This window comes from Glycine soja, chromosome 16, assembly GCF_004193775.1.
Source record: "Glycine soja cultivar W05 chromosome 16, ASM419377v2, whole genome shotgun sequence".
In the NCBI taxonomy this organism is placed as follows: Eukaryota; Viridiplantae; Streptophyta; class Magnoliopsida; order Fabales; family Fabaceae; genus Glycine; species Glycine soja.
In genome coordinates, this window is record NC_041017.1 from 5,967,917 (window position 1) to 5,993,688 (window position 25,772).

Consider the following 25,772-nt stretch of genomic DNA (forward strand, 5'->3'; position numbering starts at 1 on the left):
ACTGATCAATGAAGAAAAAAGTTATCATTGAATGCCCGAAGTTTCAAAAATTTTGTGAGAGATATCTATATCATTAGTCTCTTCGAACCTTAGTAACATGTTGGTTTATTTTTATTTTTATACTTAATTTAATAAACTATTTTATTAAAAAAGATAAAGTTAAATATGTGCAACTAACGGGTACGCAGTCAAGCCACGGGGCCTGCTTCATTTTTCCCATAACTAGTTTGTTTCATACATTCTACTTTTCTATTTTGTTTTCATGCATGAGAAAACAAATTTATTATATATATGGTAGTTGAATCGGGATACAAAGTGTGAGTCGGAAAGCCCATTTTTTGAATAGCGAATCAAATTGTATCGTGAATCGTAAGAAACTTACTATAAAACTAAAAATCATAACTCTAGATCATTTTGTAAAAAAGAAACATATGAGAAATGAAAACATTAAATATTATATATCTTATGAGAAACTCTAGATCATAACATTAATATTAGAGGCTAATAATGGCTGCAAGTTTAGAGCAGAGAGGAAGGCTTCACGGAAGAAATTGACTGAGAGTACTCAACACCTCACTCTACACTCTACAAATATTACCTACTGGAATTTGGAGGAGAAGGAATGTTTAGCCTAACCAACACAATCACTGTTGGTGTAGAGTGACGTCAAGAACCTTAATGTAGTAACTTCCGTTGTCTAAGTTTTCATTGGACGAAAATAGAAAAAAATATTAAATTATAAGAATTAAAAATATATTTAAGTCTTATTTTTATCATAAAAATAAATAACCCCTTTCATTCTATTCTTGGATTACTCTGCAGTAATTCTGTAAGGAAATTTCTTTCTTTTTGTATCTCATAACATCGTATTGTGACAGTACCACCAAAAAGAAGAAAATGCGTATCCAATTCCTTTAAATCTTCAGAAGTAAAATGCTCTTTACATCAATAACTCAACAACCACCGTGCTTTGCTGAGTATTAATGTCTATCTCCTCTGCATTTCTTATTACCATGGCAGTACTTCTTACACTTCTCACTCTCCCTTGAACAGCTCCAAGCAAAATATGTGGTTGTCCATCTCCATATTCTCCTCAATAGTGTTAATGTTAGATGTATGTAGCTAGTGAATGTCTCTACATTATTCATCAACACACAAGGAAAGGCTGAAATCCTGTCGATGACCCGTATTCCGCCTTGCTCTCTAAAACAGAGCAAATGGCACTATTGCCTCCATTGATAGCATATCTTTTTCTAGTTGTTCTGTTTCTCCCCTCTCTATCACTTTCATCAATGCCTCAGATATGTCAGTAGCCAAACTGGAACCCTTTTGAAATACCTAAGTAATCAAACACACAAAATGTACATGCTAGTTAGGACACTCTTCAGAAATAGGGAAACTTTTTTGAAAACATCATGTGCAATTTCTTGTAAATTAAAAGTATTCAAGTTTGGTAGGAGTTCTCGAGAACCGGTGGAATGCCCATAATGAGGGCTGAAATGTTGACATTTAAACTGTTTTACAAAGTTATTTGAAGGCCCCAAACTAAAAAGTTAACTTATCATCCAAGTTTTTAACTTAATTTATTAAATTATAAATATTTGATAAAATTAATTATTAAAATAGTTAGAAAATGTAAAATGATATATTTAAAAAGAATAGTAAAAAAAATTAAATATATATTTTAAGGATAAAAAGAAAATAAAATATAAAAAAATAAAAATTTTAAAAATTATTTAAAAAATAATACTTCAAATATCGTTAAAAAATAATAGAAGTTAAAAAAAATATCAAAAATTATTTAAAAAATTTATTTATCAAAAAATCAAACAAATTTTTTAACTAATAAAAAAAATTAAAAATTAGCTTAAATGACTTTCCCAATATAATCTTTGTTTAAGAAAACAATCATTAAGTCTCCAATTTCAAATTTTCCTTACAGTTACCACATTTTTTTCACTACTACCGGGCTTGAAAGTCGTAAAATGGACACAATGAAGGAGAGAGACCCACAAAACCTACGCCATTGGATGCTCTGCGTCTTCCCATTACCTTCTTTTGGATGTTAAAAAAAGAATCATGGGTTGAGAGGTAATTTTTATATTTTTGTTTTTGGTTCCTTTGTTCTATTGGAAATGTGGGTTTTGTTGGTTTTGATCTTCCCAAGCTGGTGAAGTCGCTGTCTGAAAGGAGCGGTCACGCGCCGGCAGAGATGTGCGTGTAGAACCTGTTTGGCGCAGAGAAACTGGGCGCGTGCAGGAGCTTGACTCGTTGTTTGGTGACACCGTGACCACCAACGTATAGATCGGCGAACAGCGAGTCCAATGGTGTAGTCACCGGTCAGAAAAGGTCGCCAGAAAAGCTAGAAAGGTAGCTGAAAAAAGTATGGCGAGTATAAAGATGCACCAGGAAGAGGGCAACGAGCAAAAAGCCTCACCTGGGACAGTGGGTTGCCGGAAAAGTGACTGTGGCCGTCAGTGGCCGGAAAAGAAGAAAGGGTCGTCGAAAATCGGATAAGAAGCAGAAAGGTCGACCGGGATGTGGAAAGAAGGGTGACAAGTAGAGAGGTCCACCAGAATGCGGAAAAAAAGTGGAAGAAATCGCCGGAAAAAGTGCCGCGAGTATAAAGGTCCACCGGAAATTAAAAAAAGAATGATAGAAATAAGACAGTGAGCAAAATGACTCATTGGGAATTAATAGTTTTTTCTTATTCTCTCAGCCTAACTCTAGATATCATGTAAAATAAGAAAAAATAGAATTAGTGTAAATCATGTGTCAGACTATCCAGCAGACACTAGTTTATGGACAGATAATATTGATTATTACACATAATCAGAGGATATTCCATTTCCTCTAAATCAGACATCACATCATTACACATGAAATTCCTCATTCTCAACAAGAGTGATATGCTTTCTACAAAAAGTTTGAAACATTAATATCTCAGGAAGCATAGAGCAGCCAATACTACATCTATAAGCTCAACAACCTCTGTGCTTCACTGAGTATTAATGACTGTCTCCTCTGCATTTCTTGTTACTGTGGCTGTACTCACACTTCTCAAACTTCCTGATTGGAACCTTGAACTGCTCCGAGCAAAATATCTGGTTGTCCATCTCCATATTCTCCTTAATTGTGTTAATGTTAGATGTATGTAGCTAGTGAAGGTCAATACATTACTCATCAACAAACAAATCATATTATATAACAATGCCAGAACAGCAACAATTGAACAGATGCAAAATAGGCCAAGAAAAGGCTGAAATCCTGTCGGTGACCCATCTTTTGCCTTGCTCTCTAAAGGAGAACAACTGGCATTGCCTTCTATGGTTAGCATATCTTTTTCAAGCTGTTCAATTTCCCCACTCTCTAGCACTTTCAGCAATGCCTCGGATATGTCAGTAGCCAAAGTGGAACCCTTGGGAAATACCTAAGTAATCCAACACCCAAAATGTACATGCTAGTTAGAACAGCTCTAGAAATAGGAAAAAGATTTATGAAAGATAGCATGTGCAGTGTCTGATAAGTTAAGTTTGGTAGAGGTGAAAATTGGAGAGATGCACATAATCTGTTTTGAAATAATGGAATTTAATATAAGAAAACATTGATTGAGTCTCCAATTTCAATTTTTCCGTACAATTACCCCAATTTTCACAGCTACCATACATGTGTAAAATGGTGTCAATGAGAGGAGCGAGACCCACAAAACCTAAGCCACCAAGCCTGAAAGTGTTCCCTGCTTTGATGAAACCCCTGCATGAGTACTTTGCCATAAATACCTTAGCGTGAGGCGCAATAAAGAAAGCTGCTTCGATATCCTTGTTCTGAAAGGCTGAAGGGTAATCATTTATGGAGTTAATTCTCCTAATGTTCTCAGGTTTGAATTTTTGTACCTCAGTCAAATACTTTACAATGAACGAATTTCCATTACAACCAACTGGAGAATTTCTCTTCAGAAGGCTCTTGATATCTAACACAGATGGCTCTAGTTGTGAAACAGTCATCATGGAAGTCAAACTTGCTGTGAAAGTACTAGTTGCAATTAGGATAACAAATAACCATGGTGCCAGCACAGTTCGAGCCAAGGGGCTTCTAATTGGTTCTCCTGCTTATTAGAATTTAGAAACGCACCAAGAATTAGTGACAGGTTTTTCTAAAGGAGGAAAGAGTGTGATTGAAAATGGTTTGATCAGTATCATATTCTATATATAATGAATACTGCAGAGAAACAGGGATATCTCAACATGCATTTGAAAAATGTGTTGATATAATTATATTTTTGTTTGCTTATTAGTCATACAGTTTGAAAAGGTTCGTATGGCAAAACTTATGGAAGTTGGAAAAAGAAACGCGACGGTATCATGTGCTAGCTGAAGTTTTGGTCTTCAACTGGTACTGATATTATTATTTAGTAGCTATGAAATTTAATTTTTTGAAGTTGAACATCAAGTTAGAGAACTTACTGTGTGCATAGAATATTACAGTGACTAAGAACCAAAGCATGGACCCGAATCCTTTTAGTTCTTCATTAACTTGCCTTTCGATCAACCAAATGACAAATCCTACGAAAATGTGTAATGCTGCCATCATCAACCACATCCCTTTTGTGAAGGCTTTTAAAAAGATCCATGTTTCTTTTGATTTAGCTGATTGCTCTGTAACCACCATGTCAATACCAGAGTCAACATACGGTTGTGAGAAGTCAACTAAATGATATCTGTATGCCATTATTGATGTATCTCCGACAGCAGCATCCAATGTCTATATCAGAAATAAAGGTTTAGATTTGTATTAGAAAAGGCAACAGTTTAAAAAGATGTTATTTTAACTTATGTATTGCATAGGAAAGAAGTTATTTCCATCTAATTTAATTACAGGCAAAAGGTGGAATACCACAAAGTGAAAGGGTACCCACTAAAAAAAGAAGTTTTTGTAATTGGTACATGTTTTGTTAAATCACCCATAAGAACCATACTTTGACTTTTAGCCAGAGAATATCCAACAAGAGTTTCCATTGAATGAATAATGGATCCAGATCCTAAAAACAATAATGCTTTTGTTCAAAATAATAAATATATTTTAATATATCAACTATATTATAATTAAAATTCATAATAAATTAATATTTTCATATATATAAAAATTAATATTTGAATTGGATAGACTGTTAAAAAGAGTACATAGATAAAGATAAAAGGAAGATTGTTAAGAGAAAAAATTGCTTAGTTGCAAAGATGGTGTGTGGAACAATACTCTAAAGAAGAGAAGAGAGAATATTAAGAATGTTTAATTAAAAGAGTGAAGAGAGTGAGAGTTTACTCTCTGAACTAGTTAATTTACCATACCTTGTTATAGACTTGCTCTACCATTTCATCATAAGACCCATTAAAGGGAACAAACGCAAAGTCCAAGTCATAAGACAAATTATGAACGGCTTCTTTAAAGACATCGATTGAGAATCCTGTGATAGAAGTTTTATTCCTGTTCTTATCATATGTCACATTCACAAACTCAGTGAAGGCACCTTTTGCAGGCACTCCTATTTGCAATTTTCTTTGTTCGGTGCTGTGAGTCCATCCCTTAGGAACAAATTGTATACCTCCAGGCCAATAAACAGTACTCAAAATTCCACTAGAAGCACTATTTGTGTTCATCTCTGTCAGCTGCTGTGTAATAAGGTTTTTGGAGAAACCTAGTTCTGGAGACCATAATGCTAACTCTCTGTAACTTTTACCTATCACATTAATTATATTGAAGGTTTGTGATTGCCAAAATTTGCCATTTCTGGATATATTACTTTTGAATAATTGTTCAAGGGTTAACTTCCCTTGCGATTCCCTTGCAGCTTGAGCAACTGCCCGGGTTGCTTTATATGATTGAAGTGCAAAGAAACTTGGGTTAATGTTCTCTTCTTCAGGGAACTCCAGTACAAACCTTCTTCGGAATTTGAATTTGAACCTTCTAAATGCTTTGCTTGTTTCCATGAAATGTGTCTTAAATCCAATAACACCCTGCATGTTAAGGATTGAAGAAGAGTTAACTGAATCAAGTAGGCCAGCAACCCCATCTGGGATAACCCACACAGAACCTTTTCCCACTAAACTCATTTGCTTTGCTTTCTCAAAAAGTATGTTTGCCAGCTCTAAAGAAGAGTGCGCAATCAAGAAGACCCTGTTACTTTTGTTTTTGAGCCTATTAAGCTCATTTTCAATGGTAGATTTTGGATCTAATAGAGAGGATAAGGAAGGCAACGCTACATGATTATCAATCTCTGATCCAACAAGTCTAAGGGAATAGGAGAGGTCGAGTAGAATCCCTGGATCAGAGGAAAACCAGTTATCAAGTTCATAGATTACTGTCACCTTTCGCCATCTGAATTCTCCCACAATGGCTGCAATGCATTGCATGTGAAGGTTGATATCATATCCCTCTTGGATGAAGTATGGCAATAGAGGAGATGATTTCTCTGATCTGGCTACAGGTGAAATTAGAGACAAGATAGGAATATTTTTTATGGTGTCATCAAATTCACTTGCCAGATTTGCTTCACTGTGTGTTATTGTGCCTATGATGGCTAACACTTGCTTGCTCTGGGTGAGATCCATGGCTATATTTATAAAAATCAAAATCGTGTTAGGATGTTTCATTTCTACTTATTTTGTTAACTCATTCATTCAGTGCATATAGTTGACACTATTTTAAGTATTAGTTCCCGAACGAAAGAACATAAATTTTAGTCCATACATCCACATTTTTGTTGAAGATTGGTTCCTGCCGTTACATTTTTATGAATGATGTCAAAGTGTAGTTTACATGTGTAACTAAAAATTAATCATTTGATCATTGTTTTTTATGTTATCAATGGTGTAGTTGACACATGATAATGATGTAATTAAAAATTAATCATCTGATAATATAAAATAAAATAAATTAAATCATTAAATATTACACAATTATAATATATTTTATATGGGATTTCACTTTTGATGTGAAACCAAGCACTAATCATTAAAGACTACAAATGCGAATAATTCTTGATTCTAGATCAAAAGTGAAACCATCATGTACATATAAAAATATAAAAAAAAAAAGATAAACTTTAGTCCCACATTGAATAAATAATAGTTATCTAATATTTAGTGATTATGTATAACTAACCCTTATTTATTATTTATTTATTAATATTATTATTTAAGTTACTATTTTTAAAATCTTTTGCCACCTTAGTTGGCAATTTATATAGTGGTTGACATGTGGCTTTTCTTTTTTAAAAAAAATGAGTTGGCAATTTACATGTGGATGAATCGGTCCATCTTTGAAAAAGAGGTTATGTTGAATGGAAATTATTATTTTAGTATTTTCTTTGTTAAAGTACTTTAATTCGGTCAATCAAATCCCTTCATATATTTTTTTTACTGAAAACCCAATTATAATCAACATTAGCAATGCTTATTGATGAAGTTAAGGAAGAATATAACAAAATGGGTGATTTTTTTAAACTAAAGCACATACTAATTTTTAAAGTAATATCACATATATTTTAAAAAAAGTAATATCACATGCATACAGAAGTTAAATGATTAATTTTCAGTCTGTCATTGTCATTGTTACATGTAACACGTGATGGTAAAAAATGAATGATAGGAATCAATCTCCATAAAAAATGCAAGTACAAATATTAAAACTTATATTTTTTTATCATTAGAGACCAGTGAATTAAAGGAACTGAATGAATAATTTAAACTATTAATTTCATGAGAAATCAATAAGTAATAAGAGGAAGGAACGAATTATTTTTTACTGTAGTTGCTCATATATAGATTCTATTTTTGCATTTCCAGCAGGCGAAAAAAAAAATGGGAGCCCTTTTCTCTGTTGGCCATGGCAATTGTCCCTAATTTTTGGGAAATAAATACAGTATTTTTAGATACTTACGTGAAAAATGAAAACATTGGGAAATTGAAAAAGAAAAAAAAAACAAATAAAATTAGTTGAGTTTTCCATCACAAGACAAAAAGTTGGAAGAGGTCATTAACCTTACCACTAGCAACTGCGTGAGCTGAATTCCCATGGGAATTTTCAATCTTCAAATCCAGCTTGGAACAACTCAACCGATTGAACTCTTGGAGTGCAATTTGCATGGCTATCTTCTGATGCTTTCCCATTTGTGAACTCAAATCAAGCACAGCACCTATGCTCATAATGGACCTTGAGCAGTTGTTTCTACTTTCATGAGCTAGAAGCACCCTTGACCATGTTAACAATTGCAGGACAAAGAAGCAGATAATGAGTGACATTTTAGAGGTCCTTCCGATTGAAAAATGCTCAAAACGTTGTGCAAGAGTACTAATAAGTCCCACCTTCCCTAGTTCCTGATTTCCTTTCCTCTGACTTGTTCCAACTTTCTCGATAACCTATATATATATATATATATATATAACTTATGTTAAAGATATATATTAGAATTAATTATCATTTAGTCTCTATTTTTAGTCCCTGATTTTTTTTACTAACGATAGTCTCAATTTCTTTTTCCTTCTTACTTTTTAGGTTCTGTTAAGGAACTTTTTTTGGTTGCTATCTGTTAAGGAACTAAACATAAGGATTGAAAAAAAAAAAATATTCAACATTAAAATAATTTAGGAACTAAAAATAAAATTTTAAAAAAAAATCATGGTGTAAAAGTAATAAACCTAAGTTCTTAATGTAAAATCATGGATGACCTGAAGTACAAGCTTTGAGGATAATAATTAATAGTCAATATACCTTATTCCTTGAAGCAGTTATTTAAATATAACCACCAAATCAAGTAATAGTCCATATACGTTATTCCTTTAAACAGTTATTTAAATATAACCACCAAAAGCAACAACAAAGAAAATGTTTAACTAAGAATATGCCTGGAGAAAAAAGTCAACGGAACACCATGAATGAGTAGTGTTGTGTAGCAATGCTTGCGGATGCTGCTTAAGAAAGTGATTGGAGTTTGAGTTAGTCGAGAGGGAAATTTCCAAGTTACTGCCAGCTTTGATTTTTTTTTTCCCACTTGCATCTAAAGAACCTTAAGTCAATAACCTTCGTAAATTAAGTTGATTTTGGGAGACAGTCCACATATACTGCCGAGTACCAAGTGGAAATTTCATTGATCAGTCGTAGACACGCACGCATGCAACCTTGATTGGTTTTTGAAGCTATACGCATAATGTAACGATTTTCTTTGTATTGACTATATTGGGGACCATAGGAGAGAGTAACTCTACAAGAAAAATCAGAGCTTTTACGCTTTTGTGAGATTACATTTATGTTTAATCCTTTCTGGTTATAAAATTGATCTACAAGTCAATCAAGACATTAATCTTCATATGTCACGTCAGGTATTCTCAGTCTTACTTATATTTAATGGATCATTAAGGATTTTTATTGGCTTGTAACGGATCTGGTTAAACAAGAAATCATGATTTTTCTGGAATTTTAAAAACTTAAGATTATAAGAGAGCATGCATCCTTAGAAAAACTTTCACTTATTTTCTATGTAGACTTATTTATTTTTCAGTCTTTCTTCCTCTAACAACACTTTTCTTGTTGGCACTTATAACACCTCTCTTTTTCTGTTCTTATTTCAAAAAGTACTCTTTTTCTGTCCTTTGTACTTATTTATAAAAGCTTATCAGAAGACTGAGAAAAAGAATATCATCTATTCTCTACTAGTGAGTACAAGAAGTATCTTCAATTCCAAGCAGCTCCATAAGCCTTTTCTTTGGCCACTACTGTTCACACTAGTAATTCTATTGTTTGCCTCTTCAATCTTCATTTGTTGGTCCTTGTATTTTAGATTTCGGTGCCTCTGATAATCTAGTTGGTAATGTGTTATGAACAATAAATCAGCAGAAGCAGGGGACGCAGAGTATGGAACAGGGACAAAGAGGAAAAGCCAGAAACCACGATACCTGAGGGATTATGTGGCAAAATGAGGAAGTCAACCAACCTTGTCAGCAGCAGCCTTGTCAGCACAATCAGCAAGGAATCCTCCAAAGATTTTAGACCGTTAGAAACGCATCTTGAGAGCATGACCCATATCTTTTTGCAAATTCCTCCAAGGCACATATGCCAAATTCTGTTAGAATTACATAATTCTAGAATCAAATGGAAAGCTTATAAATAGAAATCAATGTAATTCCAGAAAGCAGAAATCAATAATACGAAAAAAATTCCTTTTCTTTACCTTTTCTCTAGGAGGTGCTAGAACCTCGAATTCTAGCCTTGACCTCGGGTCATACCAACTGGTGCTTTCATTGAGCCATGGCTGAATCTACCCGTTCCAAGTCCTTTGATCGCCTTCAGGAGGCAATTGCCAAACTCGCTACTAGCCATATCCACGTTTCGGAAAAGCTTGATAGCCTTATCAACCGCGTCATCGCCCTTGAATCCAACCCTCATTCTCCCTCGTCTTCCTCTGCTAACCCTTCTTCCCACCCCCAAACACTTTCCCCCCACAGACTCAAACTCGACGTACCCAGGTTCGACGGGTCTGACCCCTCCGGCTGGGTATTCAAAATCTCACAATTTTTTGAATACCACGGGGTACCGAACTCGGAGCGGCTTACGGTTGCCTCTTTTTATATGGACGGACCTGCCCTAGCATGGTTTCAATGGATGGCTCGTAACCATCAATTGCCCACGTGGACAGGCTTCCTTCAGGCGATTGAAGCCCGTTTTGCTCTATCCCCGTATGAGGACCCAACAGGACAGCTCTTCAAGTTGGTTCAGAAAGGTACATTGCGCGAATACCTGGCTCAGTTCGAGTCCTTGGCCAACCGCATCATCGGGTTGTCGCCGTCTTCGCTTCTCAGCTGCTTCATATCAGGCCTCGAACCTGATATCAGACGCGAGGTACAGGCCCTCCAGCCCTTGACTTTGGTGCATGCGGCGGGGTTGGCTAGATTGCAGGAAGAGAAACTCCATGATTCTCGACGAAGTGTCCGCAGCCGACCTTCCTTCACTCCCTCACCCTCGACTCCGCCTCCTCTCTCGGTGGTTCCTCCTCCCTCTCCTTTACCCTTACTTCCTTCACCGCCCAAACCTCCGCCCTTACCAGTCCGACGTCTTAGCCCGGAGGAGCTCGCTAGCCGCCGTGAACGCGGATTGTGCTTCTACTGCGATGAGAAGTACAATTGCAGCCACCGCTGCGCTTCCCGCTTCTTCCTTCTGGTTGCAGACAAAGAACCTGAAGATGAGTCACTTAACCCTAATTTAAGCCCCCCTCTTTCTCCTAACCCGCCCCGCCCCGATAACCTCAATAACCCAACCCCAACTCACACACAACCCGACCCACCCCAGGCCCAGATTAGCCTTCATGCTCTTTCAGGCCACACAACCCCTGAAACTTTGCGCATGACCGGCCGGATTTCCCAACAGCCCGTTGTGATCTTGATTGACGGCGGTAGCACACATAATTTTGTGCAAGCACGCCTTGTCAAGTCACTTGACTTGAATCCCCAACCCACCCCGACACTACGTGTTCTTGTAGGAAATGGTAACGAGGTGCTTTGTTCACAGGTTTGTCCAGCAGTCACCATTCATCTTCAAGGTCACTTATTCACCGTTGACCTCCATGTTTTGCCCTTGTGCGGCGTGGAAATCGTTATGGGCGTCCAATGGTTAAAATCATTGGGACCTGTTCTCATAGATTACAATGATTTAACCATGAAATTCCTTCATCAAGGTCGATTTATTGAGCTAAAAGGCAACACCGACATGCACCTCCTCGCCGTTTCTCCACCGCAATTAAGACGCATGCTTCAAACACAGAGTGTGAGTGAATTTTTTCACATTCGCGTCTACTCCCCCACTTCACCACCACCAGCAACTCATCCTGAAATCCTCTCCATCCTTGATCAATTCACACCTCTGTTTCAGCCCCCAACCACCCTCCCACCATCACGATCAACCAACCACTCCATTCATCTCCTTCCCAATTCCTCTCCCGTAAACACACATCCTTACCGATACCCACATTTCCAAAAACAAGAAATTGAGTCACAGGTTGCTGCGATGCTCAGCAATGGCATTATCCGGCCTAGTACGAGTCCATTCTCGTCTCCGGTTCTCCTTGTCAAGAAACGTGATGGTTCATGGCGATTCTGCGTTGATTATCGCGCGTTAAATGCCCTAACAGTTAAGGACCGCTTCCCCATTCCAACTATAGACGAGCTCTTGGATGAATTAGGGGGAGCTCGTTGGTTTTCGAAGTTGGATCTTCTTCAAGGATACCACCAAATATTAATGGCGCCGGAGGATATAAGCAAGACAGCCTTCAGAACGCATCACGGGCATTATGAATTCCTCGTGATGCCGTTCGGCTTGTGTAACGCCCTAGCTTCCTTTCAAGCCACTATGAATCAGACCTTGGGCCCGTATTTGCGGAAATTCGTAATCGTCTTCTTTGACGATATTTTGATTTATAGTCAGACGTTTTCCGACCACCTTGACCACCTGCGAAAGATATTGCAACTCTTAGTTGATCATAGCTTTGTCTTGAAGTTATCAAAGTGCTCATTCGCAACTCAGCAAGTGGAATACCTGGGGCACTTGGTATCGGAAAAAGGGGTTGAACCAGTTCCGGCAAAGGTAACCGCGGTGCAACAATGGCCCACTCCTCGAACTACGCGCGCTCTACGAGGATTATTGGGTTTGTCGGGGTTCTACCGACGTTTTATTAAGGGATATGCGTCCTTAGCCGCCCCTCTCACTGCCCTACTAGCCAAGGATCAATTCCATTGGAATGAAGAAGCTGACAGAGCATTTTCACAACTCAAGCTTGCTCTGTGCCAAGCTCCGGTTTTGGGTCTTCCCGATTTCAAATCTCCCTTCGTCGTTGAAACGGACGTCTCTGGGATTGGGATGGGAGCCATTCTCTCACAGAATCATCACCCTCTCGCCTTTTTCAGCAAGCCCTTTTGCTCGAAACTGCTCAGTGCTTCAACTTATGTTCGCGAACTCGCCGCGATCACCGCCGCGGTTAAAAAGTGGAGGCAATACCTTCTGGGGCATCATTTTGTGATTCTTACTGATCATCGGAGTTTAAAAGAGCTCATGGCTCAAGCTGTGCAAACCCCCGAACAACAAATTTATTTGGCGCGTCTAATGGGCTTTGATTATACGATTCAATATCGAGCCGGAAAAGCCAATCTAGCCGCCGATGCTCTCTCACGACTTCCACCCCCCTCTCGAAGTCAACTTTATGTGCTAACAATACCAAATTTCCTTTTCTTGCAGGAACTCCGCGCAGCACTTGCTGTTAATCAAGACTTCGTACTCCAACGACAACAGCTGCAGGATAACCCTCATCCTGATTGGGGACTGAGAGAAGACCTGATTATGTATCAGGGGCGCATATGGCTTCCTCTGAAATTTTCATTAATTCCGGCAATTCTGACCGAGCTTCATTCCACCCCTACCGGCGGTCACATGGGGGTTATGAAAACGCTTGCTAGGGTCCGCGAGAATTTTGTGTGGACTTCTATGAAGAAGGATGTACACCACTTTGTGACCACTTGCTTCACCTGTCAGCAAATTAAAACCGATAATCGCCGTTCACCTGGTCTCTTGTGCCCTCTACCCATTCCGGCGAAGCCTTGGGAGGATCTCTCCCTCGACTTTATTGTTGGTCTTCCCTTGTACCGTGGTCATTCAGTCATCTTGGTTATTGTAGATCGTTTCTCCAAAGGCCTCCATCTGGGTTCTCTACCACAGCATCACACGGCGGCCGGAGTTGCCAAACTCTTTATGGAGATTTCCGAAAAACTTCATGGGATGCCCAAGAGTCTTGTATCTGATCGGAACCCACTATTTTTGAGTCACTTTTGGCAGGAACTATTTAAATTAAGCGGAACTAAGCTCTGCATGAGCTCAGCTTATCATCCCTAGTCTGATGGACAGACCGAAGCCATGAATAAAGTTGTGGAGCAGTATTTAAGGGCTTTCGTACATCAGGAACCTTCTTCTTGGGGTCGTTATCTGATATGGGCTGAGTGGTCCTATAATACTTCGATCCACTCAGCCACGGGCATGTCGCCGTACGAAATAACTTTTGGAAAGAAGCCCCCATGTTTTCCCCAATACCTTGAAGGCACGTCGAAGGTAGAAGCAGTGGACGAATGGCTCTCTCAACGTGATCGAATATTTACCAGCCTTGTGAAGAAGCTCTCCAAAGCACAACAACACATGAAGGAGATTGTAGACCGACATCGTCGCGATGTGAGTTATAAGGAGGGAGATTAGGTCTTAGTCAAACTGAGACCTTGCCGACAGACATCTGTTTCAGGAGGCGCCCACTCGAAGCTTGCAAAGAGGTTCTACGGGCCATTTCCAATAATCAAGAAGATAGGACAAGTTGCTTATCAATTACAATTACCCACAGGATCCCAAATACATCCGGTCTTCCATTGCTCTCAGTTGAAGCCCTATCACTCCTCCGCTGAAGTTCGCCCCGCCACGTTACCCATTTTATCGAAAGATAATCAGCCTTGTATCACCCCATTAGTAATATTAGATACTAAATGGGTATCTTCACCTGAGGGAAGAAACTTGATGGTTCTCGTGCAGTAGACAGGATTGCTTCCTGAAGATTCTTCCTGGGAACCTTGGGATATTCTCAAGCGTGATTACAACCTTGAGGACAAGGTTGTTTTGGAAGCCTGCAGGGATGTTATGAACAATAAATCAGCAGAAGCAGGGGACGCAGAGTATGGAACAGGGACAAAGAGGAAAAGCCAGAAACCACGATACCTGAGGGATTATGTGGCAAAATGAGGAAGTCAACCAACCTTGTCAGCAGCAGCCTTGTCAGCACAATCAGCAAGGAATCCTCCAAAGATTTTAGACCGTTAGAAACGCATCTTGAGAGCATGACCCATATCTTTTTGCAAATTCCTCCAAGGCACATATGCCAAATTCTGTTAGAATTACATAATTCTAGAATCGAATAGAAAGCTTATAAATAGAAATCAATGTAATTCCAGAAAGCAGAAATCAATAATACGAAAAAAATTCCTTTTCTTTACCTTTTCTCTAGGAGGTGCTAGAACCTCGAATTCTAGCCTTGACCTCGGGTCATACCATAATGCTTCTCTTTTCTCTAAATCATCACCTCTTAATCCTCACACTATTACTCTAGATAATCAATTAGTGTCACATCTCCACTCAAACCCCAACTTTCATGAGGATTAAACATACAAAAGTTGACTGTGACTCATTAAAAAGAAGATCCTCTCCGACGTCATCAACACTAATTCTATGAGTTCTAAGGAACCAGTCATTGTCGTGTGTGTGTTCCAACTAGAGGAAAAGTGTAGATTATGAATATAGTTATTTCCTTTTAGTCTTATAGTTGAAATTTTTCTACTCTTTTGATCTTCGTTGTCTAAAGTTGCCTAACGCGGTTATTTTTAGATCTTCTAAAACCATTATACAAAACTAGAATTTGTGGTGTGAAACTGCTAAGAAGAGATTTTAGCAGTTTTAACCACCATAAATTAAAAAACAAGGCTATGTGTGGCGGCTTTCATTGATTGTGCTTTTTTTTTTGCGGTTTTTACGCTACTAATTCCATTTTCGGCGGTTTTTACACTAGTACCCTTATGTTATATATATTAATCTGTTTGCTAATTTTATTTTTTTAAAAAAAAATCATTTTTGTAACGATTTTAATGGATATATATATGTAACTACGTTAGACAACTTTAAACAGCTAGCAGAGATCAATTAAAAAATACTAGAGACCAAAAAGAAATGTTTTAAATTATATCGATCTGTATTTATAGTTATAGATTTATTAGTGTTAATAAACTAAAGTATTAATATTTCTAGTTTGTTATTGATAGATGTATTTGATATTTTACCTACTTAGATGTTTTGATAGACTCATTAATCGTTATTATGATTAATGATTGTATTTTTTTCGTTTATTGTATATTAATTTTGTAGGTGAATTCAGTCATCCGTTTATAAGTATGTTTTTTTTAAAAAATTAGAGCAAGTCAACCCAGCTCACAATCTACTAAGGTTGGATTGAGTTCAATTTTTTAGTTCACTCTCAAAATAGTCCAACCTAACCCAAAATATTTTTTGATAGGTTGAAGGTGAGTTCAATTGGATTGAGTTAATCCATTTTCTCATCAAATTCTCATTTTATCAACCATAATCATCAACATTAAAAAATAATAATAAATCGTCACTTTTATCACTAAAAATAAAATGAAAATTTTAATTTGATCATTAAATATGTAAAATATGTGATAATTATATTATGCCATACAATTTAATTTAATGTCAAATTTATTTTCAAACATTAAAACTTAATATCAAATTCGTCCTTGAACATTATAGTTTAATGATAAAATAATCCTATAGAACTTAATGACAGAACATATTTATCATTTTTTTTTACACATTCAAAAATTAAATCAGAAATTTTTTTCTTTCAAAAAGACTATTATCATTATTTTACACTTTTAGGACAAGAGTGACCATTTACAAAAAAAACAAAAATAAGGATTCTTTTGTACTAATTTAAGGCATAAACGTGGAAGGTATAAATATATGAATGCAACTTTAATTAGCCAATAGGTATGAATGAAAAGTGTTTGAACTGAAATTTCCGTTAACGTTACCACTAGCAACGGTTTGAGCTGAATTTCCCTGGGAATTTTTAATCTTCAAATCCAGCTTGGAACAACTCGACCGATTGAACTCTTGGAGTGCAATTTGCATGGCTATCTTCTGATGTTTTCCCATTTGTGAACTCAAATCAAGCACAGCACCTATGCTCATTTTTGAGCAATGGCTTCTTTCATGCGCTAGAAGCACCCTTGACCATGTTAACATTAATTGCCACACAAAGAAGCAGATAATGATGAGTGACATTAATAATAAAGAGCTCTTTCCCATTGAAAAATATCAAGGAGAAGAAAATCTTGAGCAAGGGTACTACTAATTAATAAGCCCCACCTTCTTCATTTAACCATTTCATTTCCTTAACTTCTTCCTAGTTCTCGTCCTATATACGTATGATTGATGCTAGAGATGTTAATATAAAGTCATCGATGATGTATCAACTGAAGCATGAGTTTTGGGGATAATAATAGTATTTTTTGGGGGGTAGGCTGGGGATAATAATAGTTAATGTACATTATCCGTTGAAACATTTATTCATATATACCCAAAAAAGTAATTAATACAACAAAAGTTTACCTAAGAATATGCCTGGAGCAAAGTCAATGAGTAGTGTAGCAATGCTTGTTGATGCTGCTTAAGAAAGTGATTTTTCAGTTTTATCTAGACAGGGAAATTTCCTAGCAGCTGCCAGCTTTGATTTTTCTTTTCTCTGTTACATCTCTAAAGAATCTTAATTCAGTATCCTTGGTAATTTGTGTTAATTTTGGGACATAAGATATATACTGCCAGGGACGGATCCAGATAGGTAGTTAAATGGAGAAATTGTTCTCATTAAGTATTTTTTACATGAATATATTAAATTATTATTATTTTTGCACATAAAAAAATAGGTGTAGAATATAAATAATTATAAAAAGAGAAAATAAATTAGTATTAATTTTATCTTTTTAAATTTTGTTAAAATTTAAATATTTTGACCTTTGTTATTATAAGATTGTTTATTTTGTAAAAGCTTATAATATTTTGAGAAGCGCTAGAAACTCTTTAGCATATTTCTTTAAACACATTTTTTTAATTGGTTAAAATTTATTGAAAATTATTAAATATAATATAAGATTTATCAAATTTTTATCATTTTTAATCAATTTTAACCAATAAAAATGTATGTATATTTAAAAGAGTATGTGCTCCTAATATTTTTCTTCTCTCTAAAAATATTATAGACTATTATTTTATCTCCACTAAAGAAACTTTTTGGATCTCTCACGGATGTCAATTGCAAATTGCATTGAATATTGACAATTGACTTGCATCTTAATTTATTGGTGTTCGATACTATATAACGATTTTCTTTGTTTTTCCCTATATTGGGGACCATAGGAGAGCAACAACTCTGGCAGGATTGTGAGATTTTTCTACACTTTTCTGGCATTGAACTAATCCTTTCTGGTCATAAAAATTGATGTCAAAGTCAATCAATAGCAATAATCTTTGGAAGGTTACTCTCCAGAATGAAACTTCCAGGCTCCAGCAAAATGACATGGTATATATTGGAAATTCGGGGCATTGATTTCTAGAACAATATACTAAGTCCTAAGACTGCATTAAAATAAGCACTCTTCATGATGTATATATAAAGAATAATAAAAAAAAATAGAATCAAGTTGTTTAACTTCGGTTGAACAAGGATTTTTTTTACAGGCAAAGACAATCATATTATAATAATATTACACAAGATGTGTATTTTGAGTAAAAATATGTGAGTAATTATATAAAAAAAAAAACTGATACTATATTCAATTATTACTGATAAAAAAAATACAAACAACGGTCCAACACATTTGCCTAACTTGTGTCTTGCTCATTAAGATTAAGGAAAGTATTCCATTCTAAGAATTAAAATTACATTTGACATCATACATTTATCTAAGATACATACAAAGTTTGCCCTTTGCTTGTACTAGCTAATTATCTTCTTCGCAGAAATGTCAATGCAGTAATATTTTATCTTTTTTTTCCTGTAAAAAAAATATTTTCAACTTTTCCAAAGGGTGGCAAATTTTCATCCTATATAAGTTAGTGCCATTTTTAGAGCTCTTTTTGTTATCGTCAATGCAGTAATATCCTTCGAGGAATTCACAATCTAATTTGGTTTATTTTAGTTTTCTTAGTGTGTGTGTGAAAAATACATTGAAAATATCAAATAAAGATAAATCACATTATGATTAAGCCGATTAAAAGTATATATTAATTAAAATAATCAATCTCTCAAAAAAGATTAAATAAATAGCGCTACTATTAATTAAAAAGATTAGACGAAATTAATTATAATAATAATTTAAAAAGTAATTTTATATTTTTAAAAATGCCAAAAATAAATTTTAAAATTGGTTTAATCGATTAAATTTACTTTAGGCCTACATGATCATTGTCGTAGAAATACAATTTTCTTTATATGCATACAGTGCTCTACATCTGATATTTGACCATAGGAAAGCAACTTTGCATGGATATTGTTGAGGTATTTTAACACTTTTGACCAATTTTTCCTATTTGGCTAAATAATTGATTTAAGAATCAATCAACACTAATATTCTGAAGCTTAAACCAATTGATTGAAACTTCCAGCAAAATGGCGCGATATACACTTCCAGATTTGGACATTAGTTTATGTAACAAGATTTTACAGATTAATGGCGTAAACCACTTCATATTGCGCATGTGTCAATATAATTTGAAAGGAAATTGCTAATGAGGGTCAAACTCAAACAATTAAAAAAAAAACTAAAGTTTATATTTAGAAAATTATTACCCTATACTTTGAAAATCTCCAAACAAAATGCCCCATTAATGGTATTGACTTTTGTGTGTGCATAAAACTTATGACAAATTTATTAGATAATACTATTGCTTTTCTTATAACAAACTTATAACAAGTTTTCTCAGTAACATTTTGAAGAAATTAAGAATATGTTAGGTAAAGATAATATTGCTTTTCTTTTTTTTTTTCCTTTTTAAAATTTTATACAAAAGAAAGATAACAATATTTTAGCACAAATTTATTAATATAACAATTGTCTCTTCATCCTTGATTTGCACAAATGACTCCAATTGACTGTCTTTACTTTATGATAACAGATCCTACATTGTTAAGAGGAAACCAGAATGACAAAACTAATTCCATTGTGCATGTATCTGAAATTCTGAATTCCTGAAGCAAATCTGGATTATATTTGGTGTTGTTATACTGTTTTGCATGTGTAAACCAACTGTATGTAGTTTACCAAAAAAGAGTGACAAGAATAACTGCAACTTCCAATATATCCATTAAAATCTGAACTCTGTACACAAAGTAGACAAATTTTACATAACTATTGCCCTACTATTAGGGCATTGAATTAATTGAAAGGAAAAGATAAATAATTTGAATAGGCATGTGGCAGCAATGTGATTCAAAAATTGTAAAGTAAAACAAAAAAAAAACTTTTAACAAACTCAGCTTTCTTATCTCAAACTATGACAAATGTAATTTCGTTCTCCACATTTCTCCAACAACCTGTTTTGGTTGTGGGTTATCTGGCCCTCTGTCCCTTTGTCCTGATGTAAAGTATAGCCATCCATCCCAAAAACCAGTTAATGTGGTTTTTATGCGATATGGAAGCTTTCCAATCACTGACCACTTCTGCAATCAGTAATAAAACTGTCAAATGATCTGAGTTGAAGGAATATTAGTCATTACAAATAATCATGAATCATATGTTGTAAAATCACACTTCACCATCACTTCAATGAATTCATAGACAAATTCATATTGAATGTTTTTAACTTTTATGAGGTTTATTGTTGCTTCTAAAAATCAAGATTCTATGGACAATTTGACTGGTGAGTTACATGAATGATCCATTCATTTGATCACCACTCATAAAATTACAATAGCCAATAAGCAAAGTGAGAGACTAGGAGGTATTAATGGATAAAGAGAAATGCACAACCTATTTCTAATGAGCAAAAGACAGAAAAGTGTACCATTGTGTCTAAACGAAATTGGAAAACCTCCCCAACCAGCATCATCCTTTTTGTCACTGGGTGCTTTTCTGTGGTACCTCCAGTGATGATTATTGAATTGTTGACAATTACCCATGCACACTCTATATGAGAATCTGGTTTTGGCATAGCTGGCAAAATTTTCCATTTCATTTCTTCATCCAGCATATAAACATCTCCATAGACCACCTGAAACGTAAGAAAATTTAGTTCCACAAGTTCCCTTGAAATGATCATATATAGAATCCAATATATGTTGGTCTCTCAACATACTAGGCGTGAAAAATTAACTACCAAATTATTATATGTAATTTGTAAGTCATGTATGATGTTGACAAGTAGAGAAAATTATACCTCATGCCTGCGTGAACACTTGAATATAGGCGAACCGGGTTTGGCCATAAAATCACCCTCTTGTCCACCAATAACAAAAAGTCGATCATTGACTGCAATGCAAGCCCTGCACCAAATAACTAGTGTTAGATGAAAAACAACTTCCTTTTGAAGACAATGAATATCACACCACTTTTCAAGTATTGCCACAAAAAGCTTCTTAGGCTTTAATAACACAGGTTTGGTTTTCTTAAAACAAGGATTCCTATTATAAACTCAAGATTAAATGAGAACATCATGGTTAACTATTGAACAGGAATTGCAGCCTACTACTAGAATCTGAGCAGTCTGCTAACCTATGTGGTCCACCGCGTGGAATGGGAACTTCGTCCCGCCATTGTTGCTCCAATGCTTCACCATCCTTCACAGCCAAACTCCAATGATCTATTCCAGGTGTATGGCGATTCTCCTTGCTACCACCCATGACATGGAGTCTTCCTTTCCATAATTGAGTTGCAGGAGCATACCTGAAATGAAATTCTCATGTTAAAATCTCTCATTTCACAATTAAATAGCTCAACCAACTTGCCAAAGTCTAAGCCTCTAGTCAAATTAAAACTCAATCAATCATCAATGTAGTGAACAGCCAGCAATTTAACAGGAATTTCATTTGTTAAATACAAGGCCTATAGTTTTAAATTGCAATCTGGTGCCACAATTATAGCTGCAATAACCACATTATGACCACAATTTCTGTCCCATCATCCGCATTTATCTGCAGTTTAAAAAATAACATGCAACACACATTGACAAACAGCAAATGAGTGAGTGCAGTACTGATGCATATGTTAATGGCGCACCTGGGGGCTGGCAATGGTGGCAAAGGTTTCCATTTCTTTGTTGCAGTGTCTAACGAAAAGGATGCGGTAGTAGGCCCACTGCATTGGATACCATATTGTCCTGAGATAATGTATATATACCTCCCATCAGATGCTATGCCCAAATGTGAATGAGCCATTTCCTTTGGCATTTTAATCTGATCTACCCACTTGTTGCTGCTGAAATCGAACACATCAACATGCGAGTGCACCTGAAGAAACAAACAAACACAAGCCAAGCTCATTTATCACCATTTTATTAAATAAAAGAACAAAAAATAAGTAATCATCTTAGGAACTAAAAAAAATTGTAATACTTTCAGGGATAAAAAACATGTTAAAACTTGAATGAGTGTTAGTCCTTCAAATTACATTAGTTTAGTCATGAAGTTATGCCATTTTAGTGTTTAAAACTCTCATACATGAGGTCATTAAATAGGAGGAAACGAAACACACTCACATGGTCAAGATTGGCATATCCTGCAAACACATAAAACATATTCTTAATCTGTATAGAGTACCCATCTAGCCGAGGCACTGGAGCCGAGGGCATCTGCTTCCAATGCCACTCGGGAGCAGGCAAGTCTGCAAATGTAGCCGAAAGGAATCTCTCGGGACCCCTCCTTTTTGCAATCTTCCCATCTTTTCCCTGCAACAAGCACAAATTAAACAAAACAAACAAATCAACTCCTATGTGTTGGAACTTGGAAATCCTACATTGACCAATGACATGCTTTTAAATAGTGGTCCACAACCGCAATTGCAATTGGCGTAAAGGTTTTTTGACATCAGCCACATTTGCCTGCAAATTCCCCCAATTTCAAGGTTTGTGACCAAACCAGAACCACAATTTAGAACCATGACCAAAACAATGTATATAAGTGGTGGTTAACCCTTACCTTTTGAACTAACTGCCAATAAAAAAAAACTTTTGAACTAACTATTTTAATTAAGTTCGACCTTAACTCAAATTTCAAGGTGATAACAAAGTCTACCGTAGCTATTGTTGTTGGACTTCCCTTAAAAAAAAGCTATTGTTGTTGGACCACTATTATCGGGTCGTTATTAGATCATCAACAGATGTCCAAATTTCACTTCAAATGTCTAGTCCTTCACGTAAGAGAATGTATTGGAGATCACGTAATATGACCAAAATGGGTGCAATATCAAGGTTTAAAAAACACTTATTGTAAAAAAAAAATGAGAAAATGATATCAAGGTTTTAAAAAACGATCTGCAACCGTGATTTAGGGCCGCAATATCAAGGTTTTTTTTAACTATCCACGCCTGCAACACCACTGGAGTTTTGACCACATCGACCACATTTCTCCGATGATACCGCAACGCAACCGTGACAGATATTTAAAACCTTTATATATATATTGACTACTAACACGAAACAATCTCTCGAACTGATTGAATCACCACAAATGTTCAAACTTGACACTCATTGACATTGGAAATCCTAATCCTACATTGACTACTAACACGAAACATTAATCCTCACTCAACCGATAAGCTAACTTTTGGGTTAAGCTGAAACCCACATTGTCTAGAGATATAATATAACCAAATTTAAGTATATAAGTGAGGACAACTCTTATCTTAGAAGCAGAATAAGGTTGAGTTATTGATATTACGTCATACACAAATTCTAAGAGCAAAGAAGAAACGGGGTGTAAAAAAAGAATACTTACCTTGTTGTTGTTGTTGTTGTGAGGTATGGCGGTGAGATTCGGAATAAGAAGGGGTGCGTTGGTGTCGACCCAGTTGGTGGCGATGGCGAGATAGTGAGTGGAGAGGGAGGCGCGGAAGAGGTTGGCGATGAGGGCGAGGGCGAGAAATGCAGAGAGACAGAAGAAGATTAAGATTTTTGACGCAGAAGAATAATGGCTATGGTGGTGGAGAAACCTCGTTGTTGGCGATGCCATTGGTTTTTTGGGGTATCATAGAGCCATTTTTATTATTTACGTAAGAGGCAGAGAGAAGCGATATTTTGGATGGTAGAGGAAACAAACAACTGTTGGCGCCAATGGTTTTGTTTGTCTCTTTAAATAAAAGGCAAATCTATCTCATTCGTTTCTGTGTTCAGTGTTGTATACCACGCGCACCCACGCCGCAAATCTAGCTTTTTCTTTTTCTTGCATATTCGCTTTTGTGTTCACTCTATTACTTCTTTACCCTCAATTTAGACGCAATTAGGGTACTGATAAGGTCATATTATGATATGGTTCATAATTCAAATATTTTGATTAACATAATATTTTAATTATTAATGTTTGTTGATAGGATAGCCCCTCTTGACAATAAATAACTCATATAAAAGATTGTTGTATCATTGAGGATCGCGTGTCTTCTTACATATATGACACAAATAACATATGATAGGTAAATAGTTTGTTTGATCACTCATTTTGGTATTTTTTCCAAAAAAAAATACTCAAAATGATAAAAAAAAGTTAAATGATTGACATCAATAATACTCACTTGTATATTTTAATTAAATATTTTAATATTTGAATCTTGATTGACCCTTAAATATAAAATAAATTTATTGAAAGAAAAATATTTGTCTCGTTTATATTCACCATTTCTAATAAAAATTAATCACTTCTTTTCATATAAAGTATTTCATATCAATATTATCATAAAAAAAACATACGGCAGAAGTAATGGGCAAATATATACTAACACTTGCAATATCAACTCATTGCATGGTGGTTTTCATAGGCTTTTTTTTATTTGCCAAAAGTTCATTACAAAATAGTTCATTCTCTATTCAGTACCTTCATCTTGTTTATTCCCTTTTTGTCGACAGTTTCTCTAAAAAGTATAAAAATTATAAGAAAAAATATAAAAAATCATTTGTATTTTTTTAAAACTATATTTTACTAAATAGAAAAGTTAGATCCTCTGCCGTTTCCATTATTAAAAAAATAGACATATTCATTTCTATTTTTCACATAACACGGGACGACACTACAAATCAAAGGTTAAGATTATTTCCTCACTTATTGATTACTATGTGTACGCATATGTCCCCGGTTGTCTCATGTATTTCTCTTGTTACTCTCTTCTTTCTAATTTTTACATTCAATAAAAATATACTTTTTAAAGTATTAAAAATTAAACATTTTAATTTAATTATTTGAGAAATATTTTTAGCTTTTTAGTTTATAATACTATTATATTTGCTTTAAAAATAGTATATCTATAAATGATTATTCAAATAGTATTTTTATTAAGTTATTTAATATTAACCTTTTAAAATAATGAATTTAATTTTTTATATTTTATTTATTTTTATTGAGTAAGAATTTTATTTAACCGATGAGATTAAGAAACAAAAACAAAGAAACACTGTATTTTAGTATTTTCTAAGTGTGTTTACAGAAATAAAAAGACAAAATAATTAACTTCACTGATCACATAAAAAATCATATAACAAAATTATGATTGAAAATCAAGAAAAAAGTGCAAGAAAATTTTTACTTAACAGACACATAACACATAGCTTCCAAAGAAATGAATGGCTGTGATTGAACTCAGCGGCACTGAGACACTCATTGTACTTCCTTTTGCACTTTCTAAGTCCAAGTTACTATTTCTCTCTCTCTCTCTCTCTCTCTCTACTTCTTCTTCTCCTTTTTTTAATAAAAAAGTTTACTGATCCTCCTTAATTTTTTGCATGTTCTCTTAATTCTCTATTTGTAAATACTTACAATTTGTATAAAATAAAAACGAGTTAAAGGATTTTTTTTTAAATGTTTATATTGTAGTCTTTAAAATATATAATACTATTAAGGCTAAATATATTTTTATACATATAATATAATTTAATGT

The 25,772-nt window shown here is 35.1% G+C and overlaps 2 protein-coding genes across 8 annotated transcripts; both read right to left on the reverse strand.

Annotated features, from left to right (window-relative positions):
* Positions 1-2,686: 2,686 nt before the first annotated feature.
* LOC114388892 (glutamate receptor 2.5-like) lies at positions 2,687-8,389 on the reverse strand. Of its 7 annotated transcripts, none has more exons than XM_028349421.1 (5): positions 8,042-8,389; positions 5,346-6,607; positions 4,464-4,761; positions 3,705-4,105; positions 2,687-3,430 (listed from the first exon to the last, which is right to left on the reverse strand). In XM_028349421.1, the coding sequence occupies exons 1-5, from the start codon at positions 8,295-8,297 to the stop codon at positions 2,999-3,001; spliced, it is 2,649 nt and encodes an 882-aa protein (XP_028205222.1). In that variant the 5' UTR covers positions 8,298-8,389; the 3' UTR covers positions 2,687-2,998. The 7 variants fall into 7 exon arrangements, with proteins under 7 accessions (XP_028205222.1, XP_028205223.1, XP_028205221.1 ...); XM_028349422.1 differs by having other exon boundaries at positions 3,780-4,108; XM_028349420.1 differs by having other exon boundaries at positions 3,705-4,108.
* Positions 8,390-19,977: 11,588 nt separating this feature from the next.
* LOC114389479 (kelch repeat-containing protein At3g27220-like) lies at positions 19,978-23,947 on the reverse strand. The gene is made up of 7 exons (XM_028350171.1): positions 23,627-23,947; positions 22,390-22,578; positions 21,912-22,141; positions 21,408-21,578; positions 21,073-21,178; positions 20,701-20,907; positions 19,978-20,356 (listed from the first exon to the last, which is right to left on the reverse strand). Exons 1-7 carry the CDS (start codon positions 23,858-23,860, stop codon positions 20,189-20,191), a joined length of 1,305 nt encoding a protein of 434 aa, XP_028205972.1. The 5' UTR covers positions 23,861-23,947; the 3' UTR covers positions 19,978-20,188.
* Between the last annotated feature and the right edge of the window lie 1,825 nt (positions 23,948-25,772).

What these genes read in the sequence shown, in the direction of transcription:
- LOC114388892 (XM_028349420.1), bottom strand. Translation starts at nt 8,297, where the DNA reads ATGTCACTCATTATCTGCTTCTTTGTCCTGCAATTGTTAACATGGTCA. An exon ending in TAGAGCAAGTCTATAACAAG is followed by an intron (nt 4,762 to 5,345) that starts GTATGGTAAATT and finishes TTTCTGATATAG; the next exon opens with ACATTGGATGCTGCTGTCGG. An exon ending in GGCTTGGTGGCTTAGGTTTT is followed by an intron (nt 3,431 to 3,704) that starts GTGGGTCTCGCT and finishes TGGATTACTTAG; the next exon opens with GTATTTCCCAAGGGTTCCAC.
- LOC114389479 (XM_028350171.1), bottom strand. Translation starts at nt 23,860, where the DNA reads ATGGCATCGCCAACAACGAGGTTTCTCCACCACCATAGCCATTATTCT. An exon ending in GATATGCCAATCTTGACCAT is followed by an intron (nt 22,142 to 22,389) that starts GTGAGTGTGTTT and finishes TTGTTTCTTCAG; the next exon opens with GTGCACTCGCATGTTGATGT. An exon ending in CCACCATTGCCAGCCCCCAG is followed by an intron (nt 21,579 to 21,911) that starts GTGCGCCATTAA and finishes ATTTCATTTCAG; the next exon opens with GTATGCTCCTGCAACTCAAT.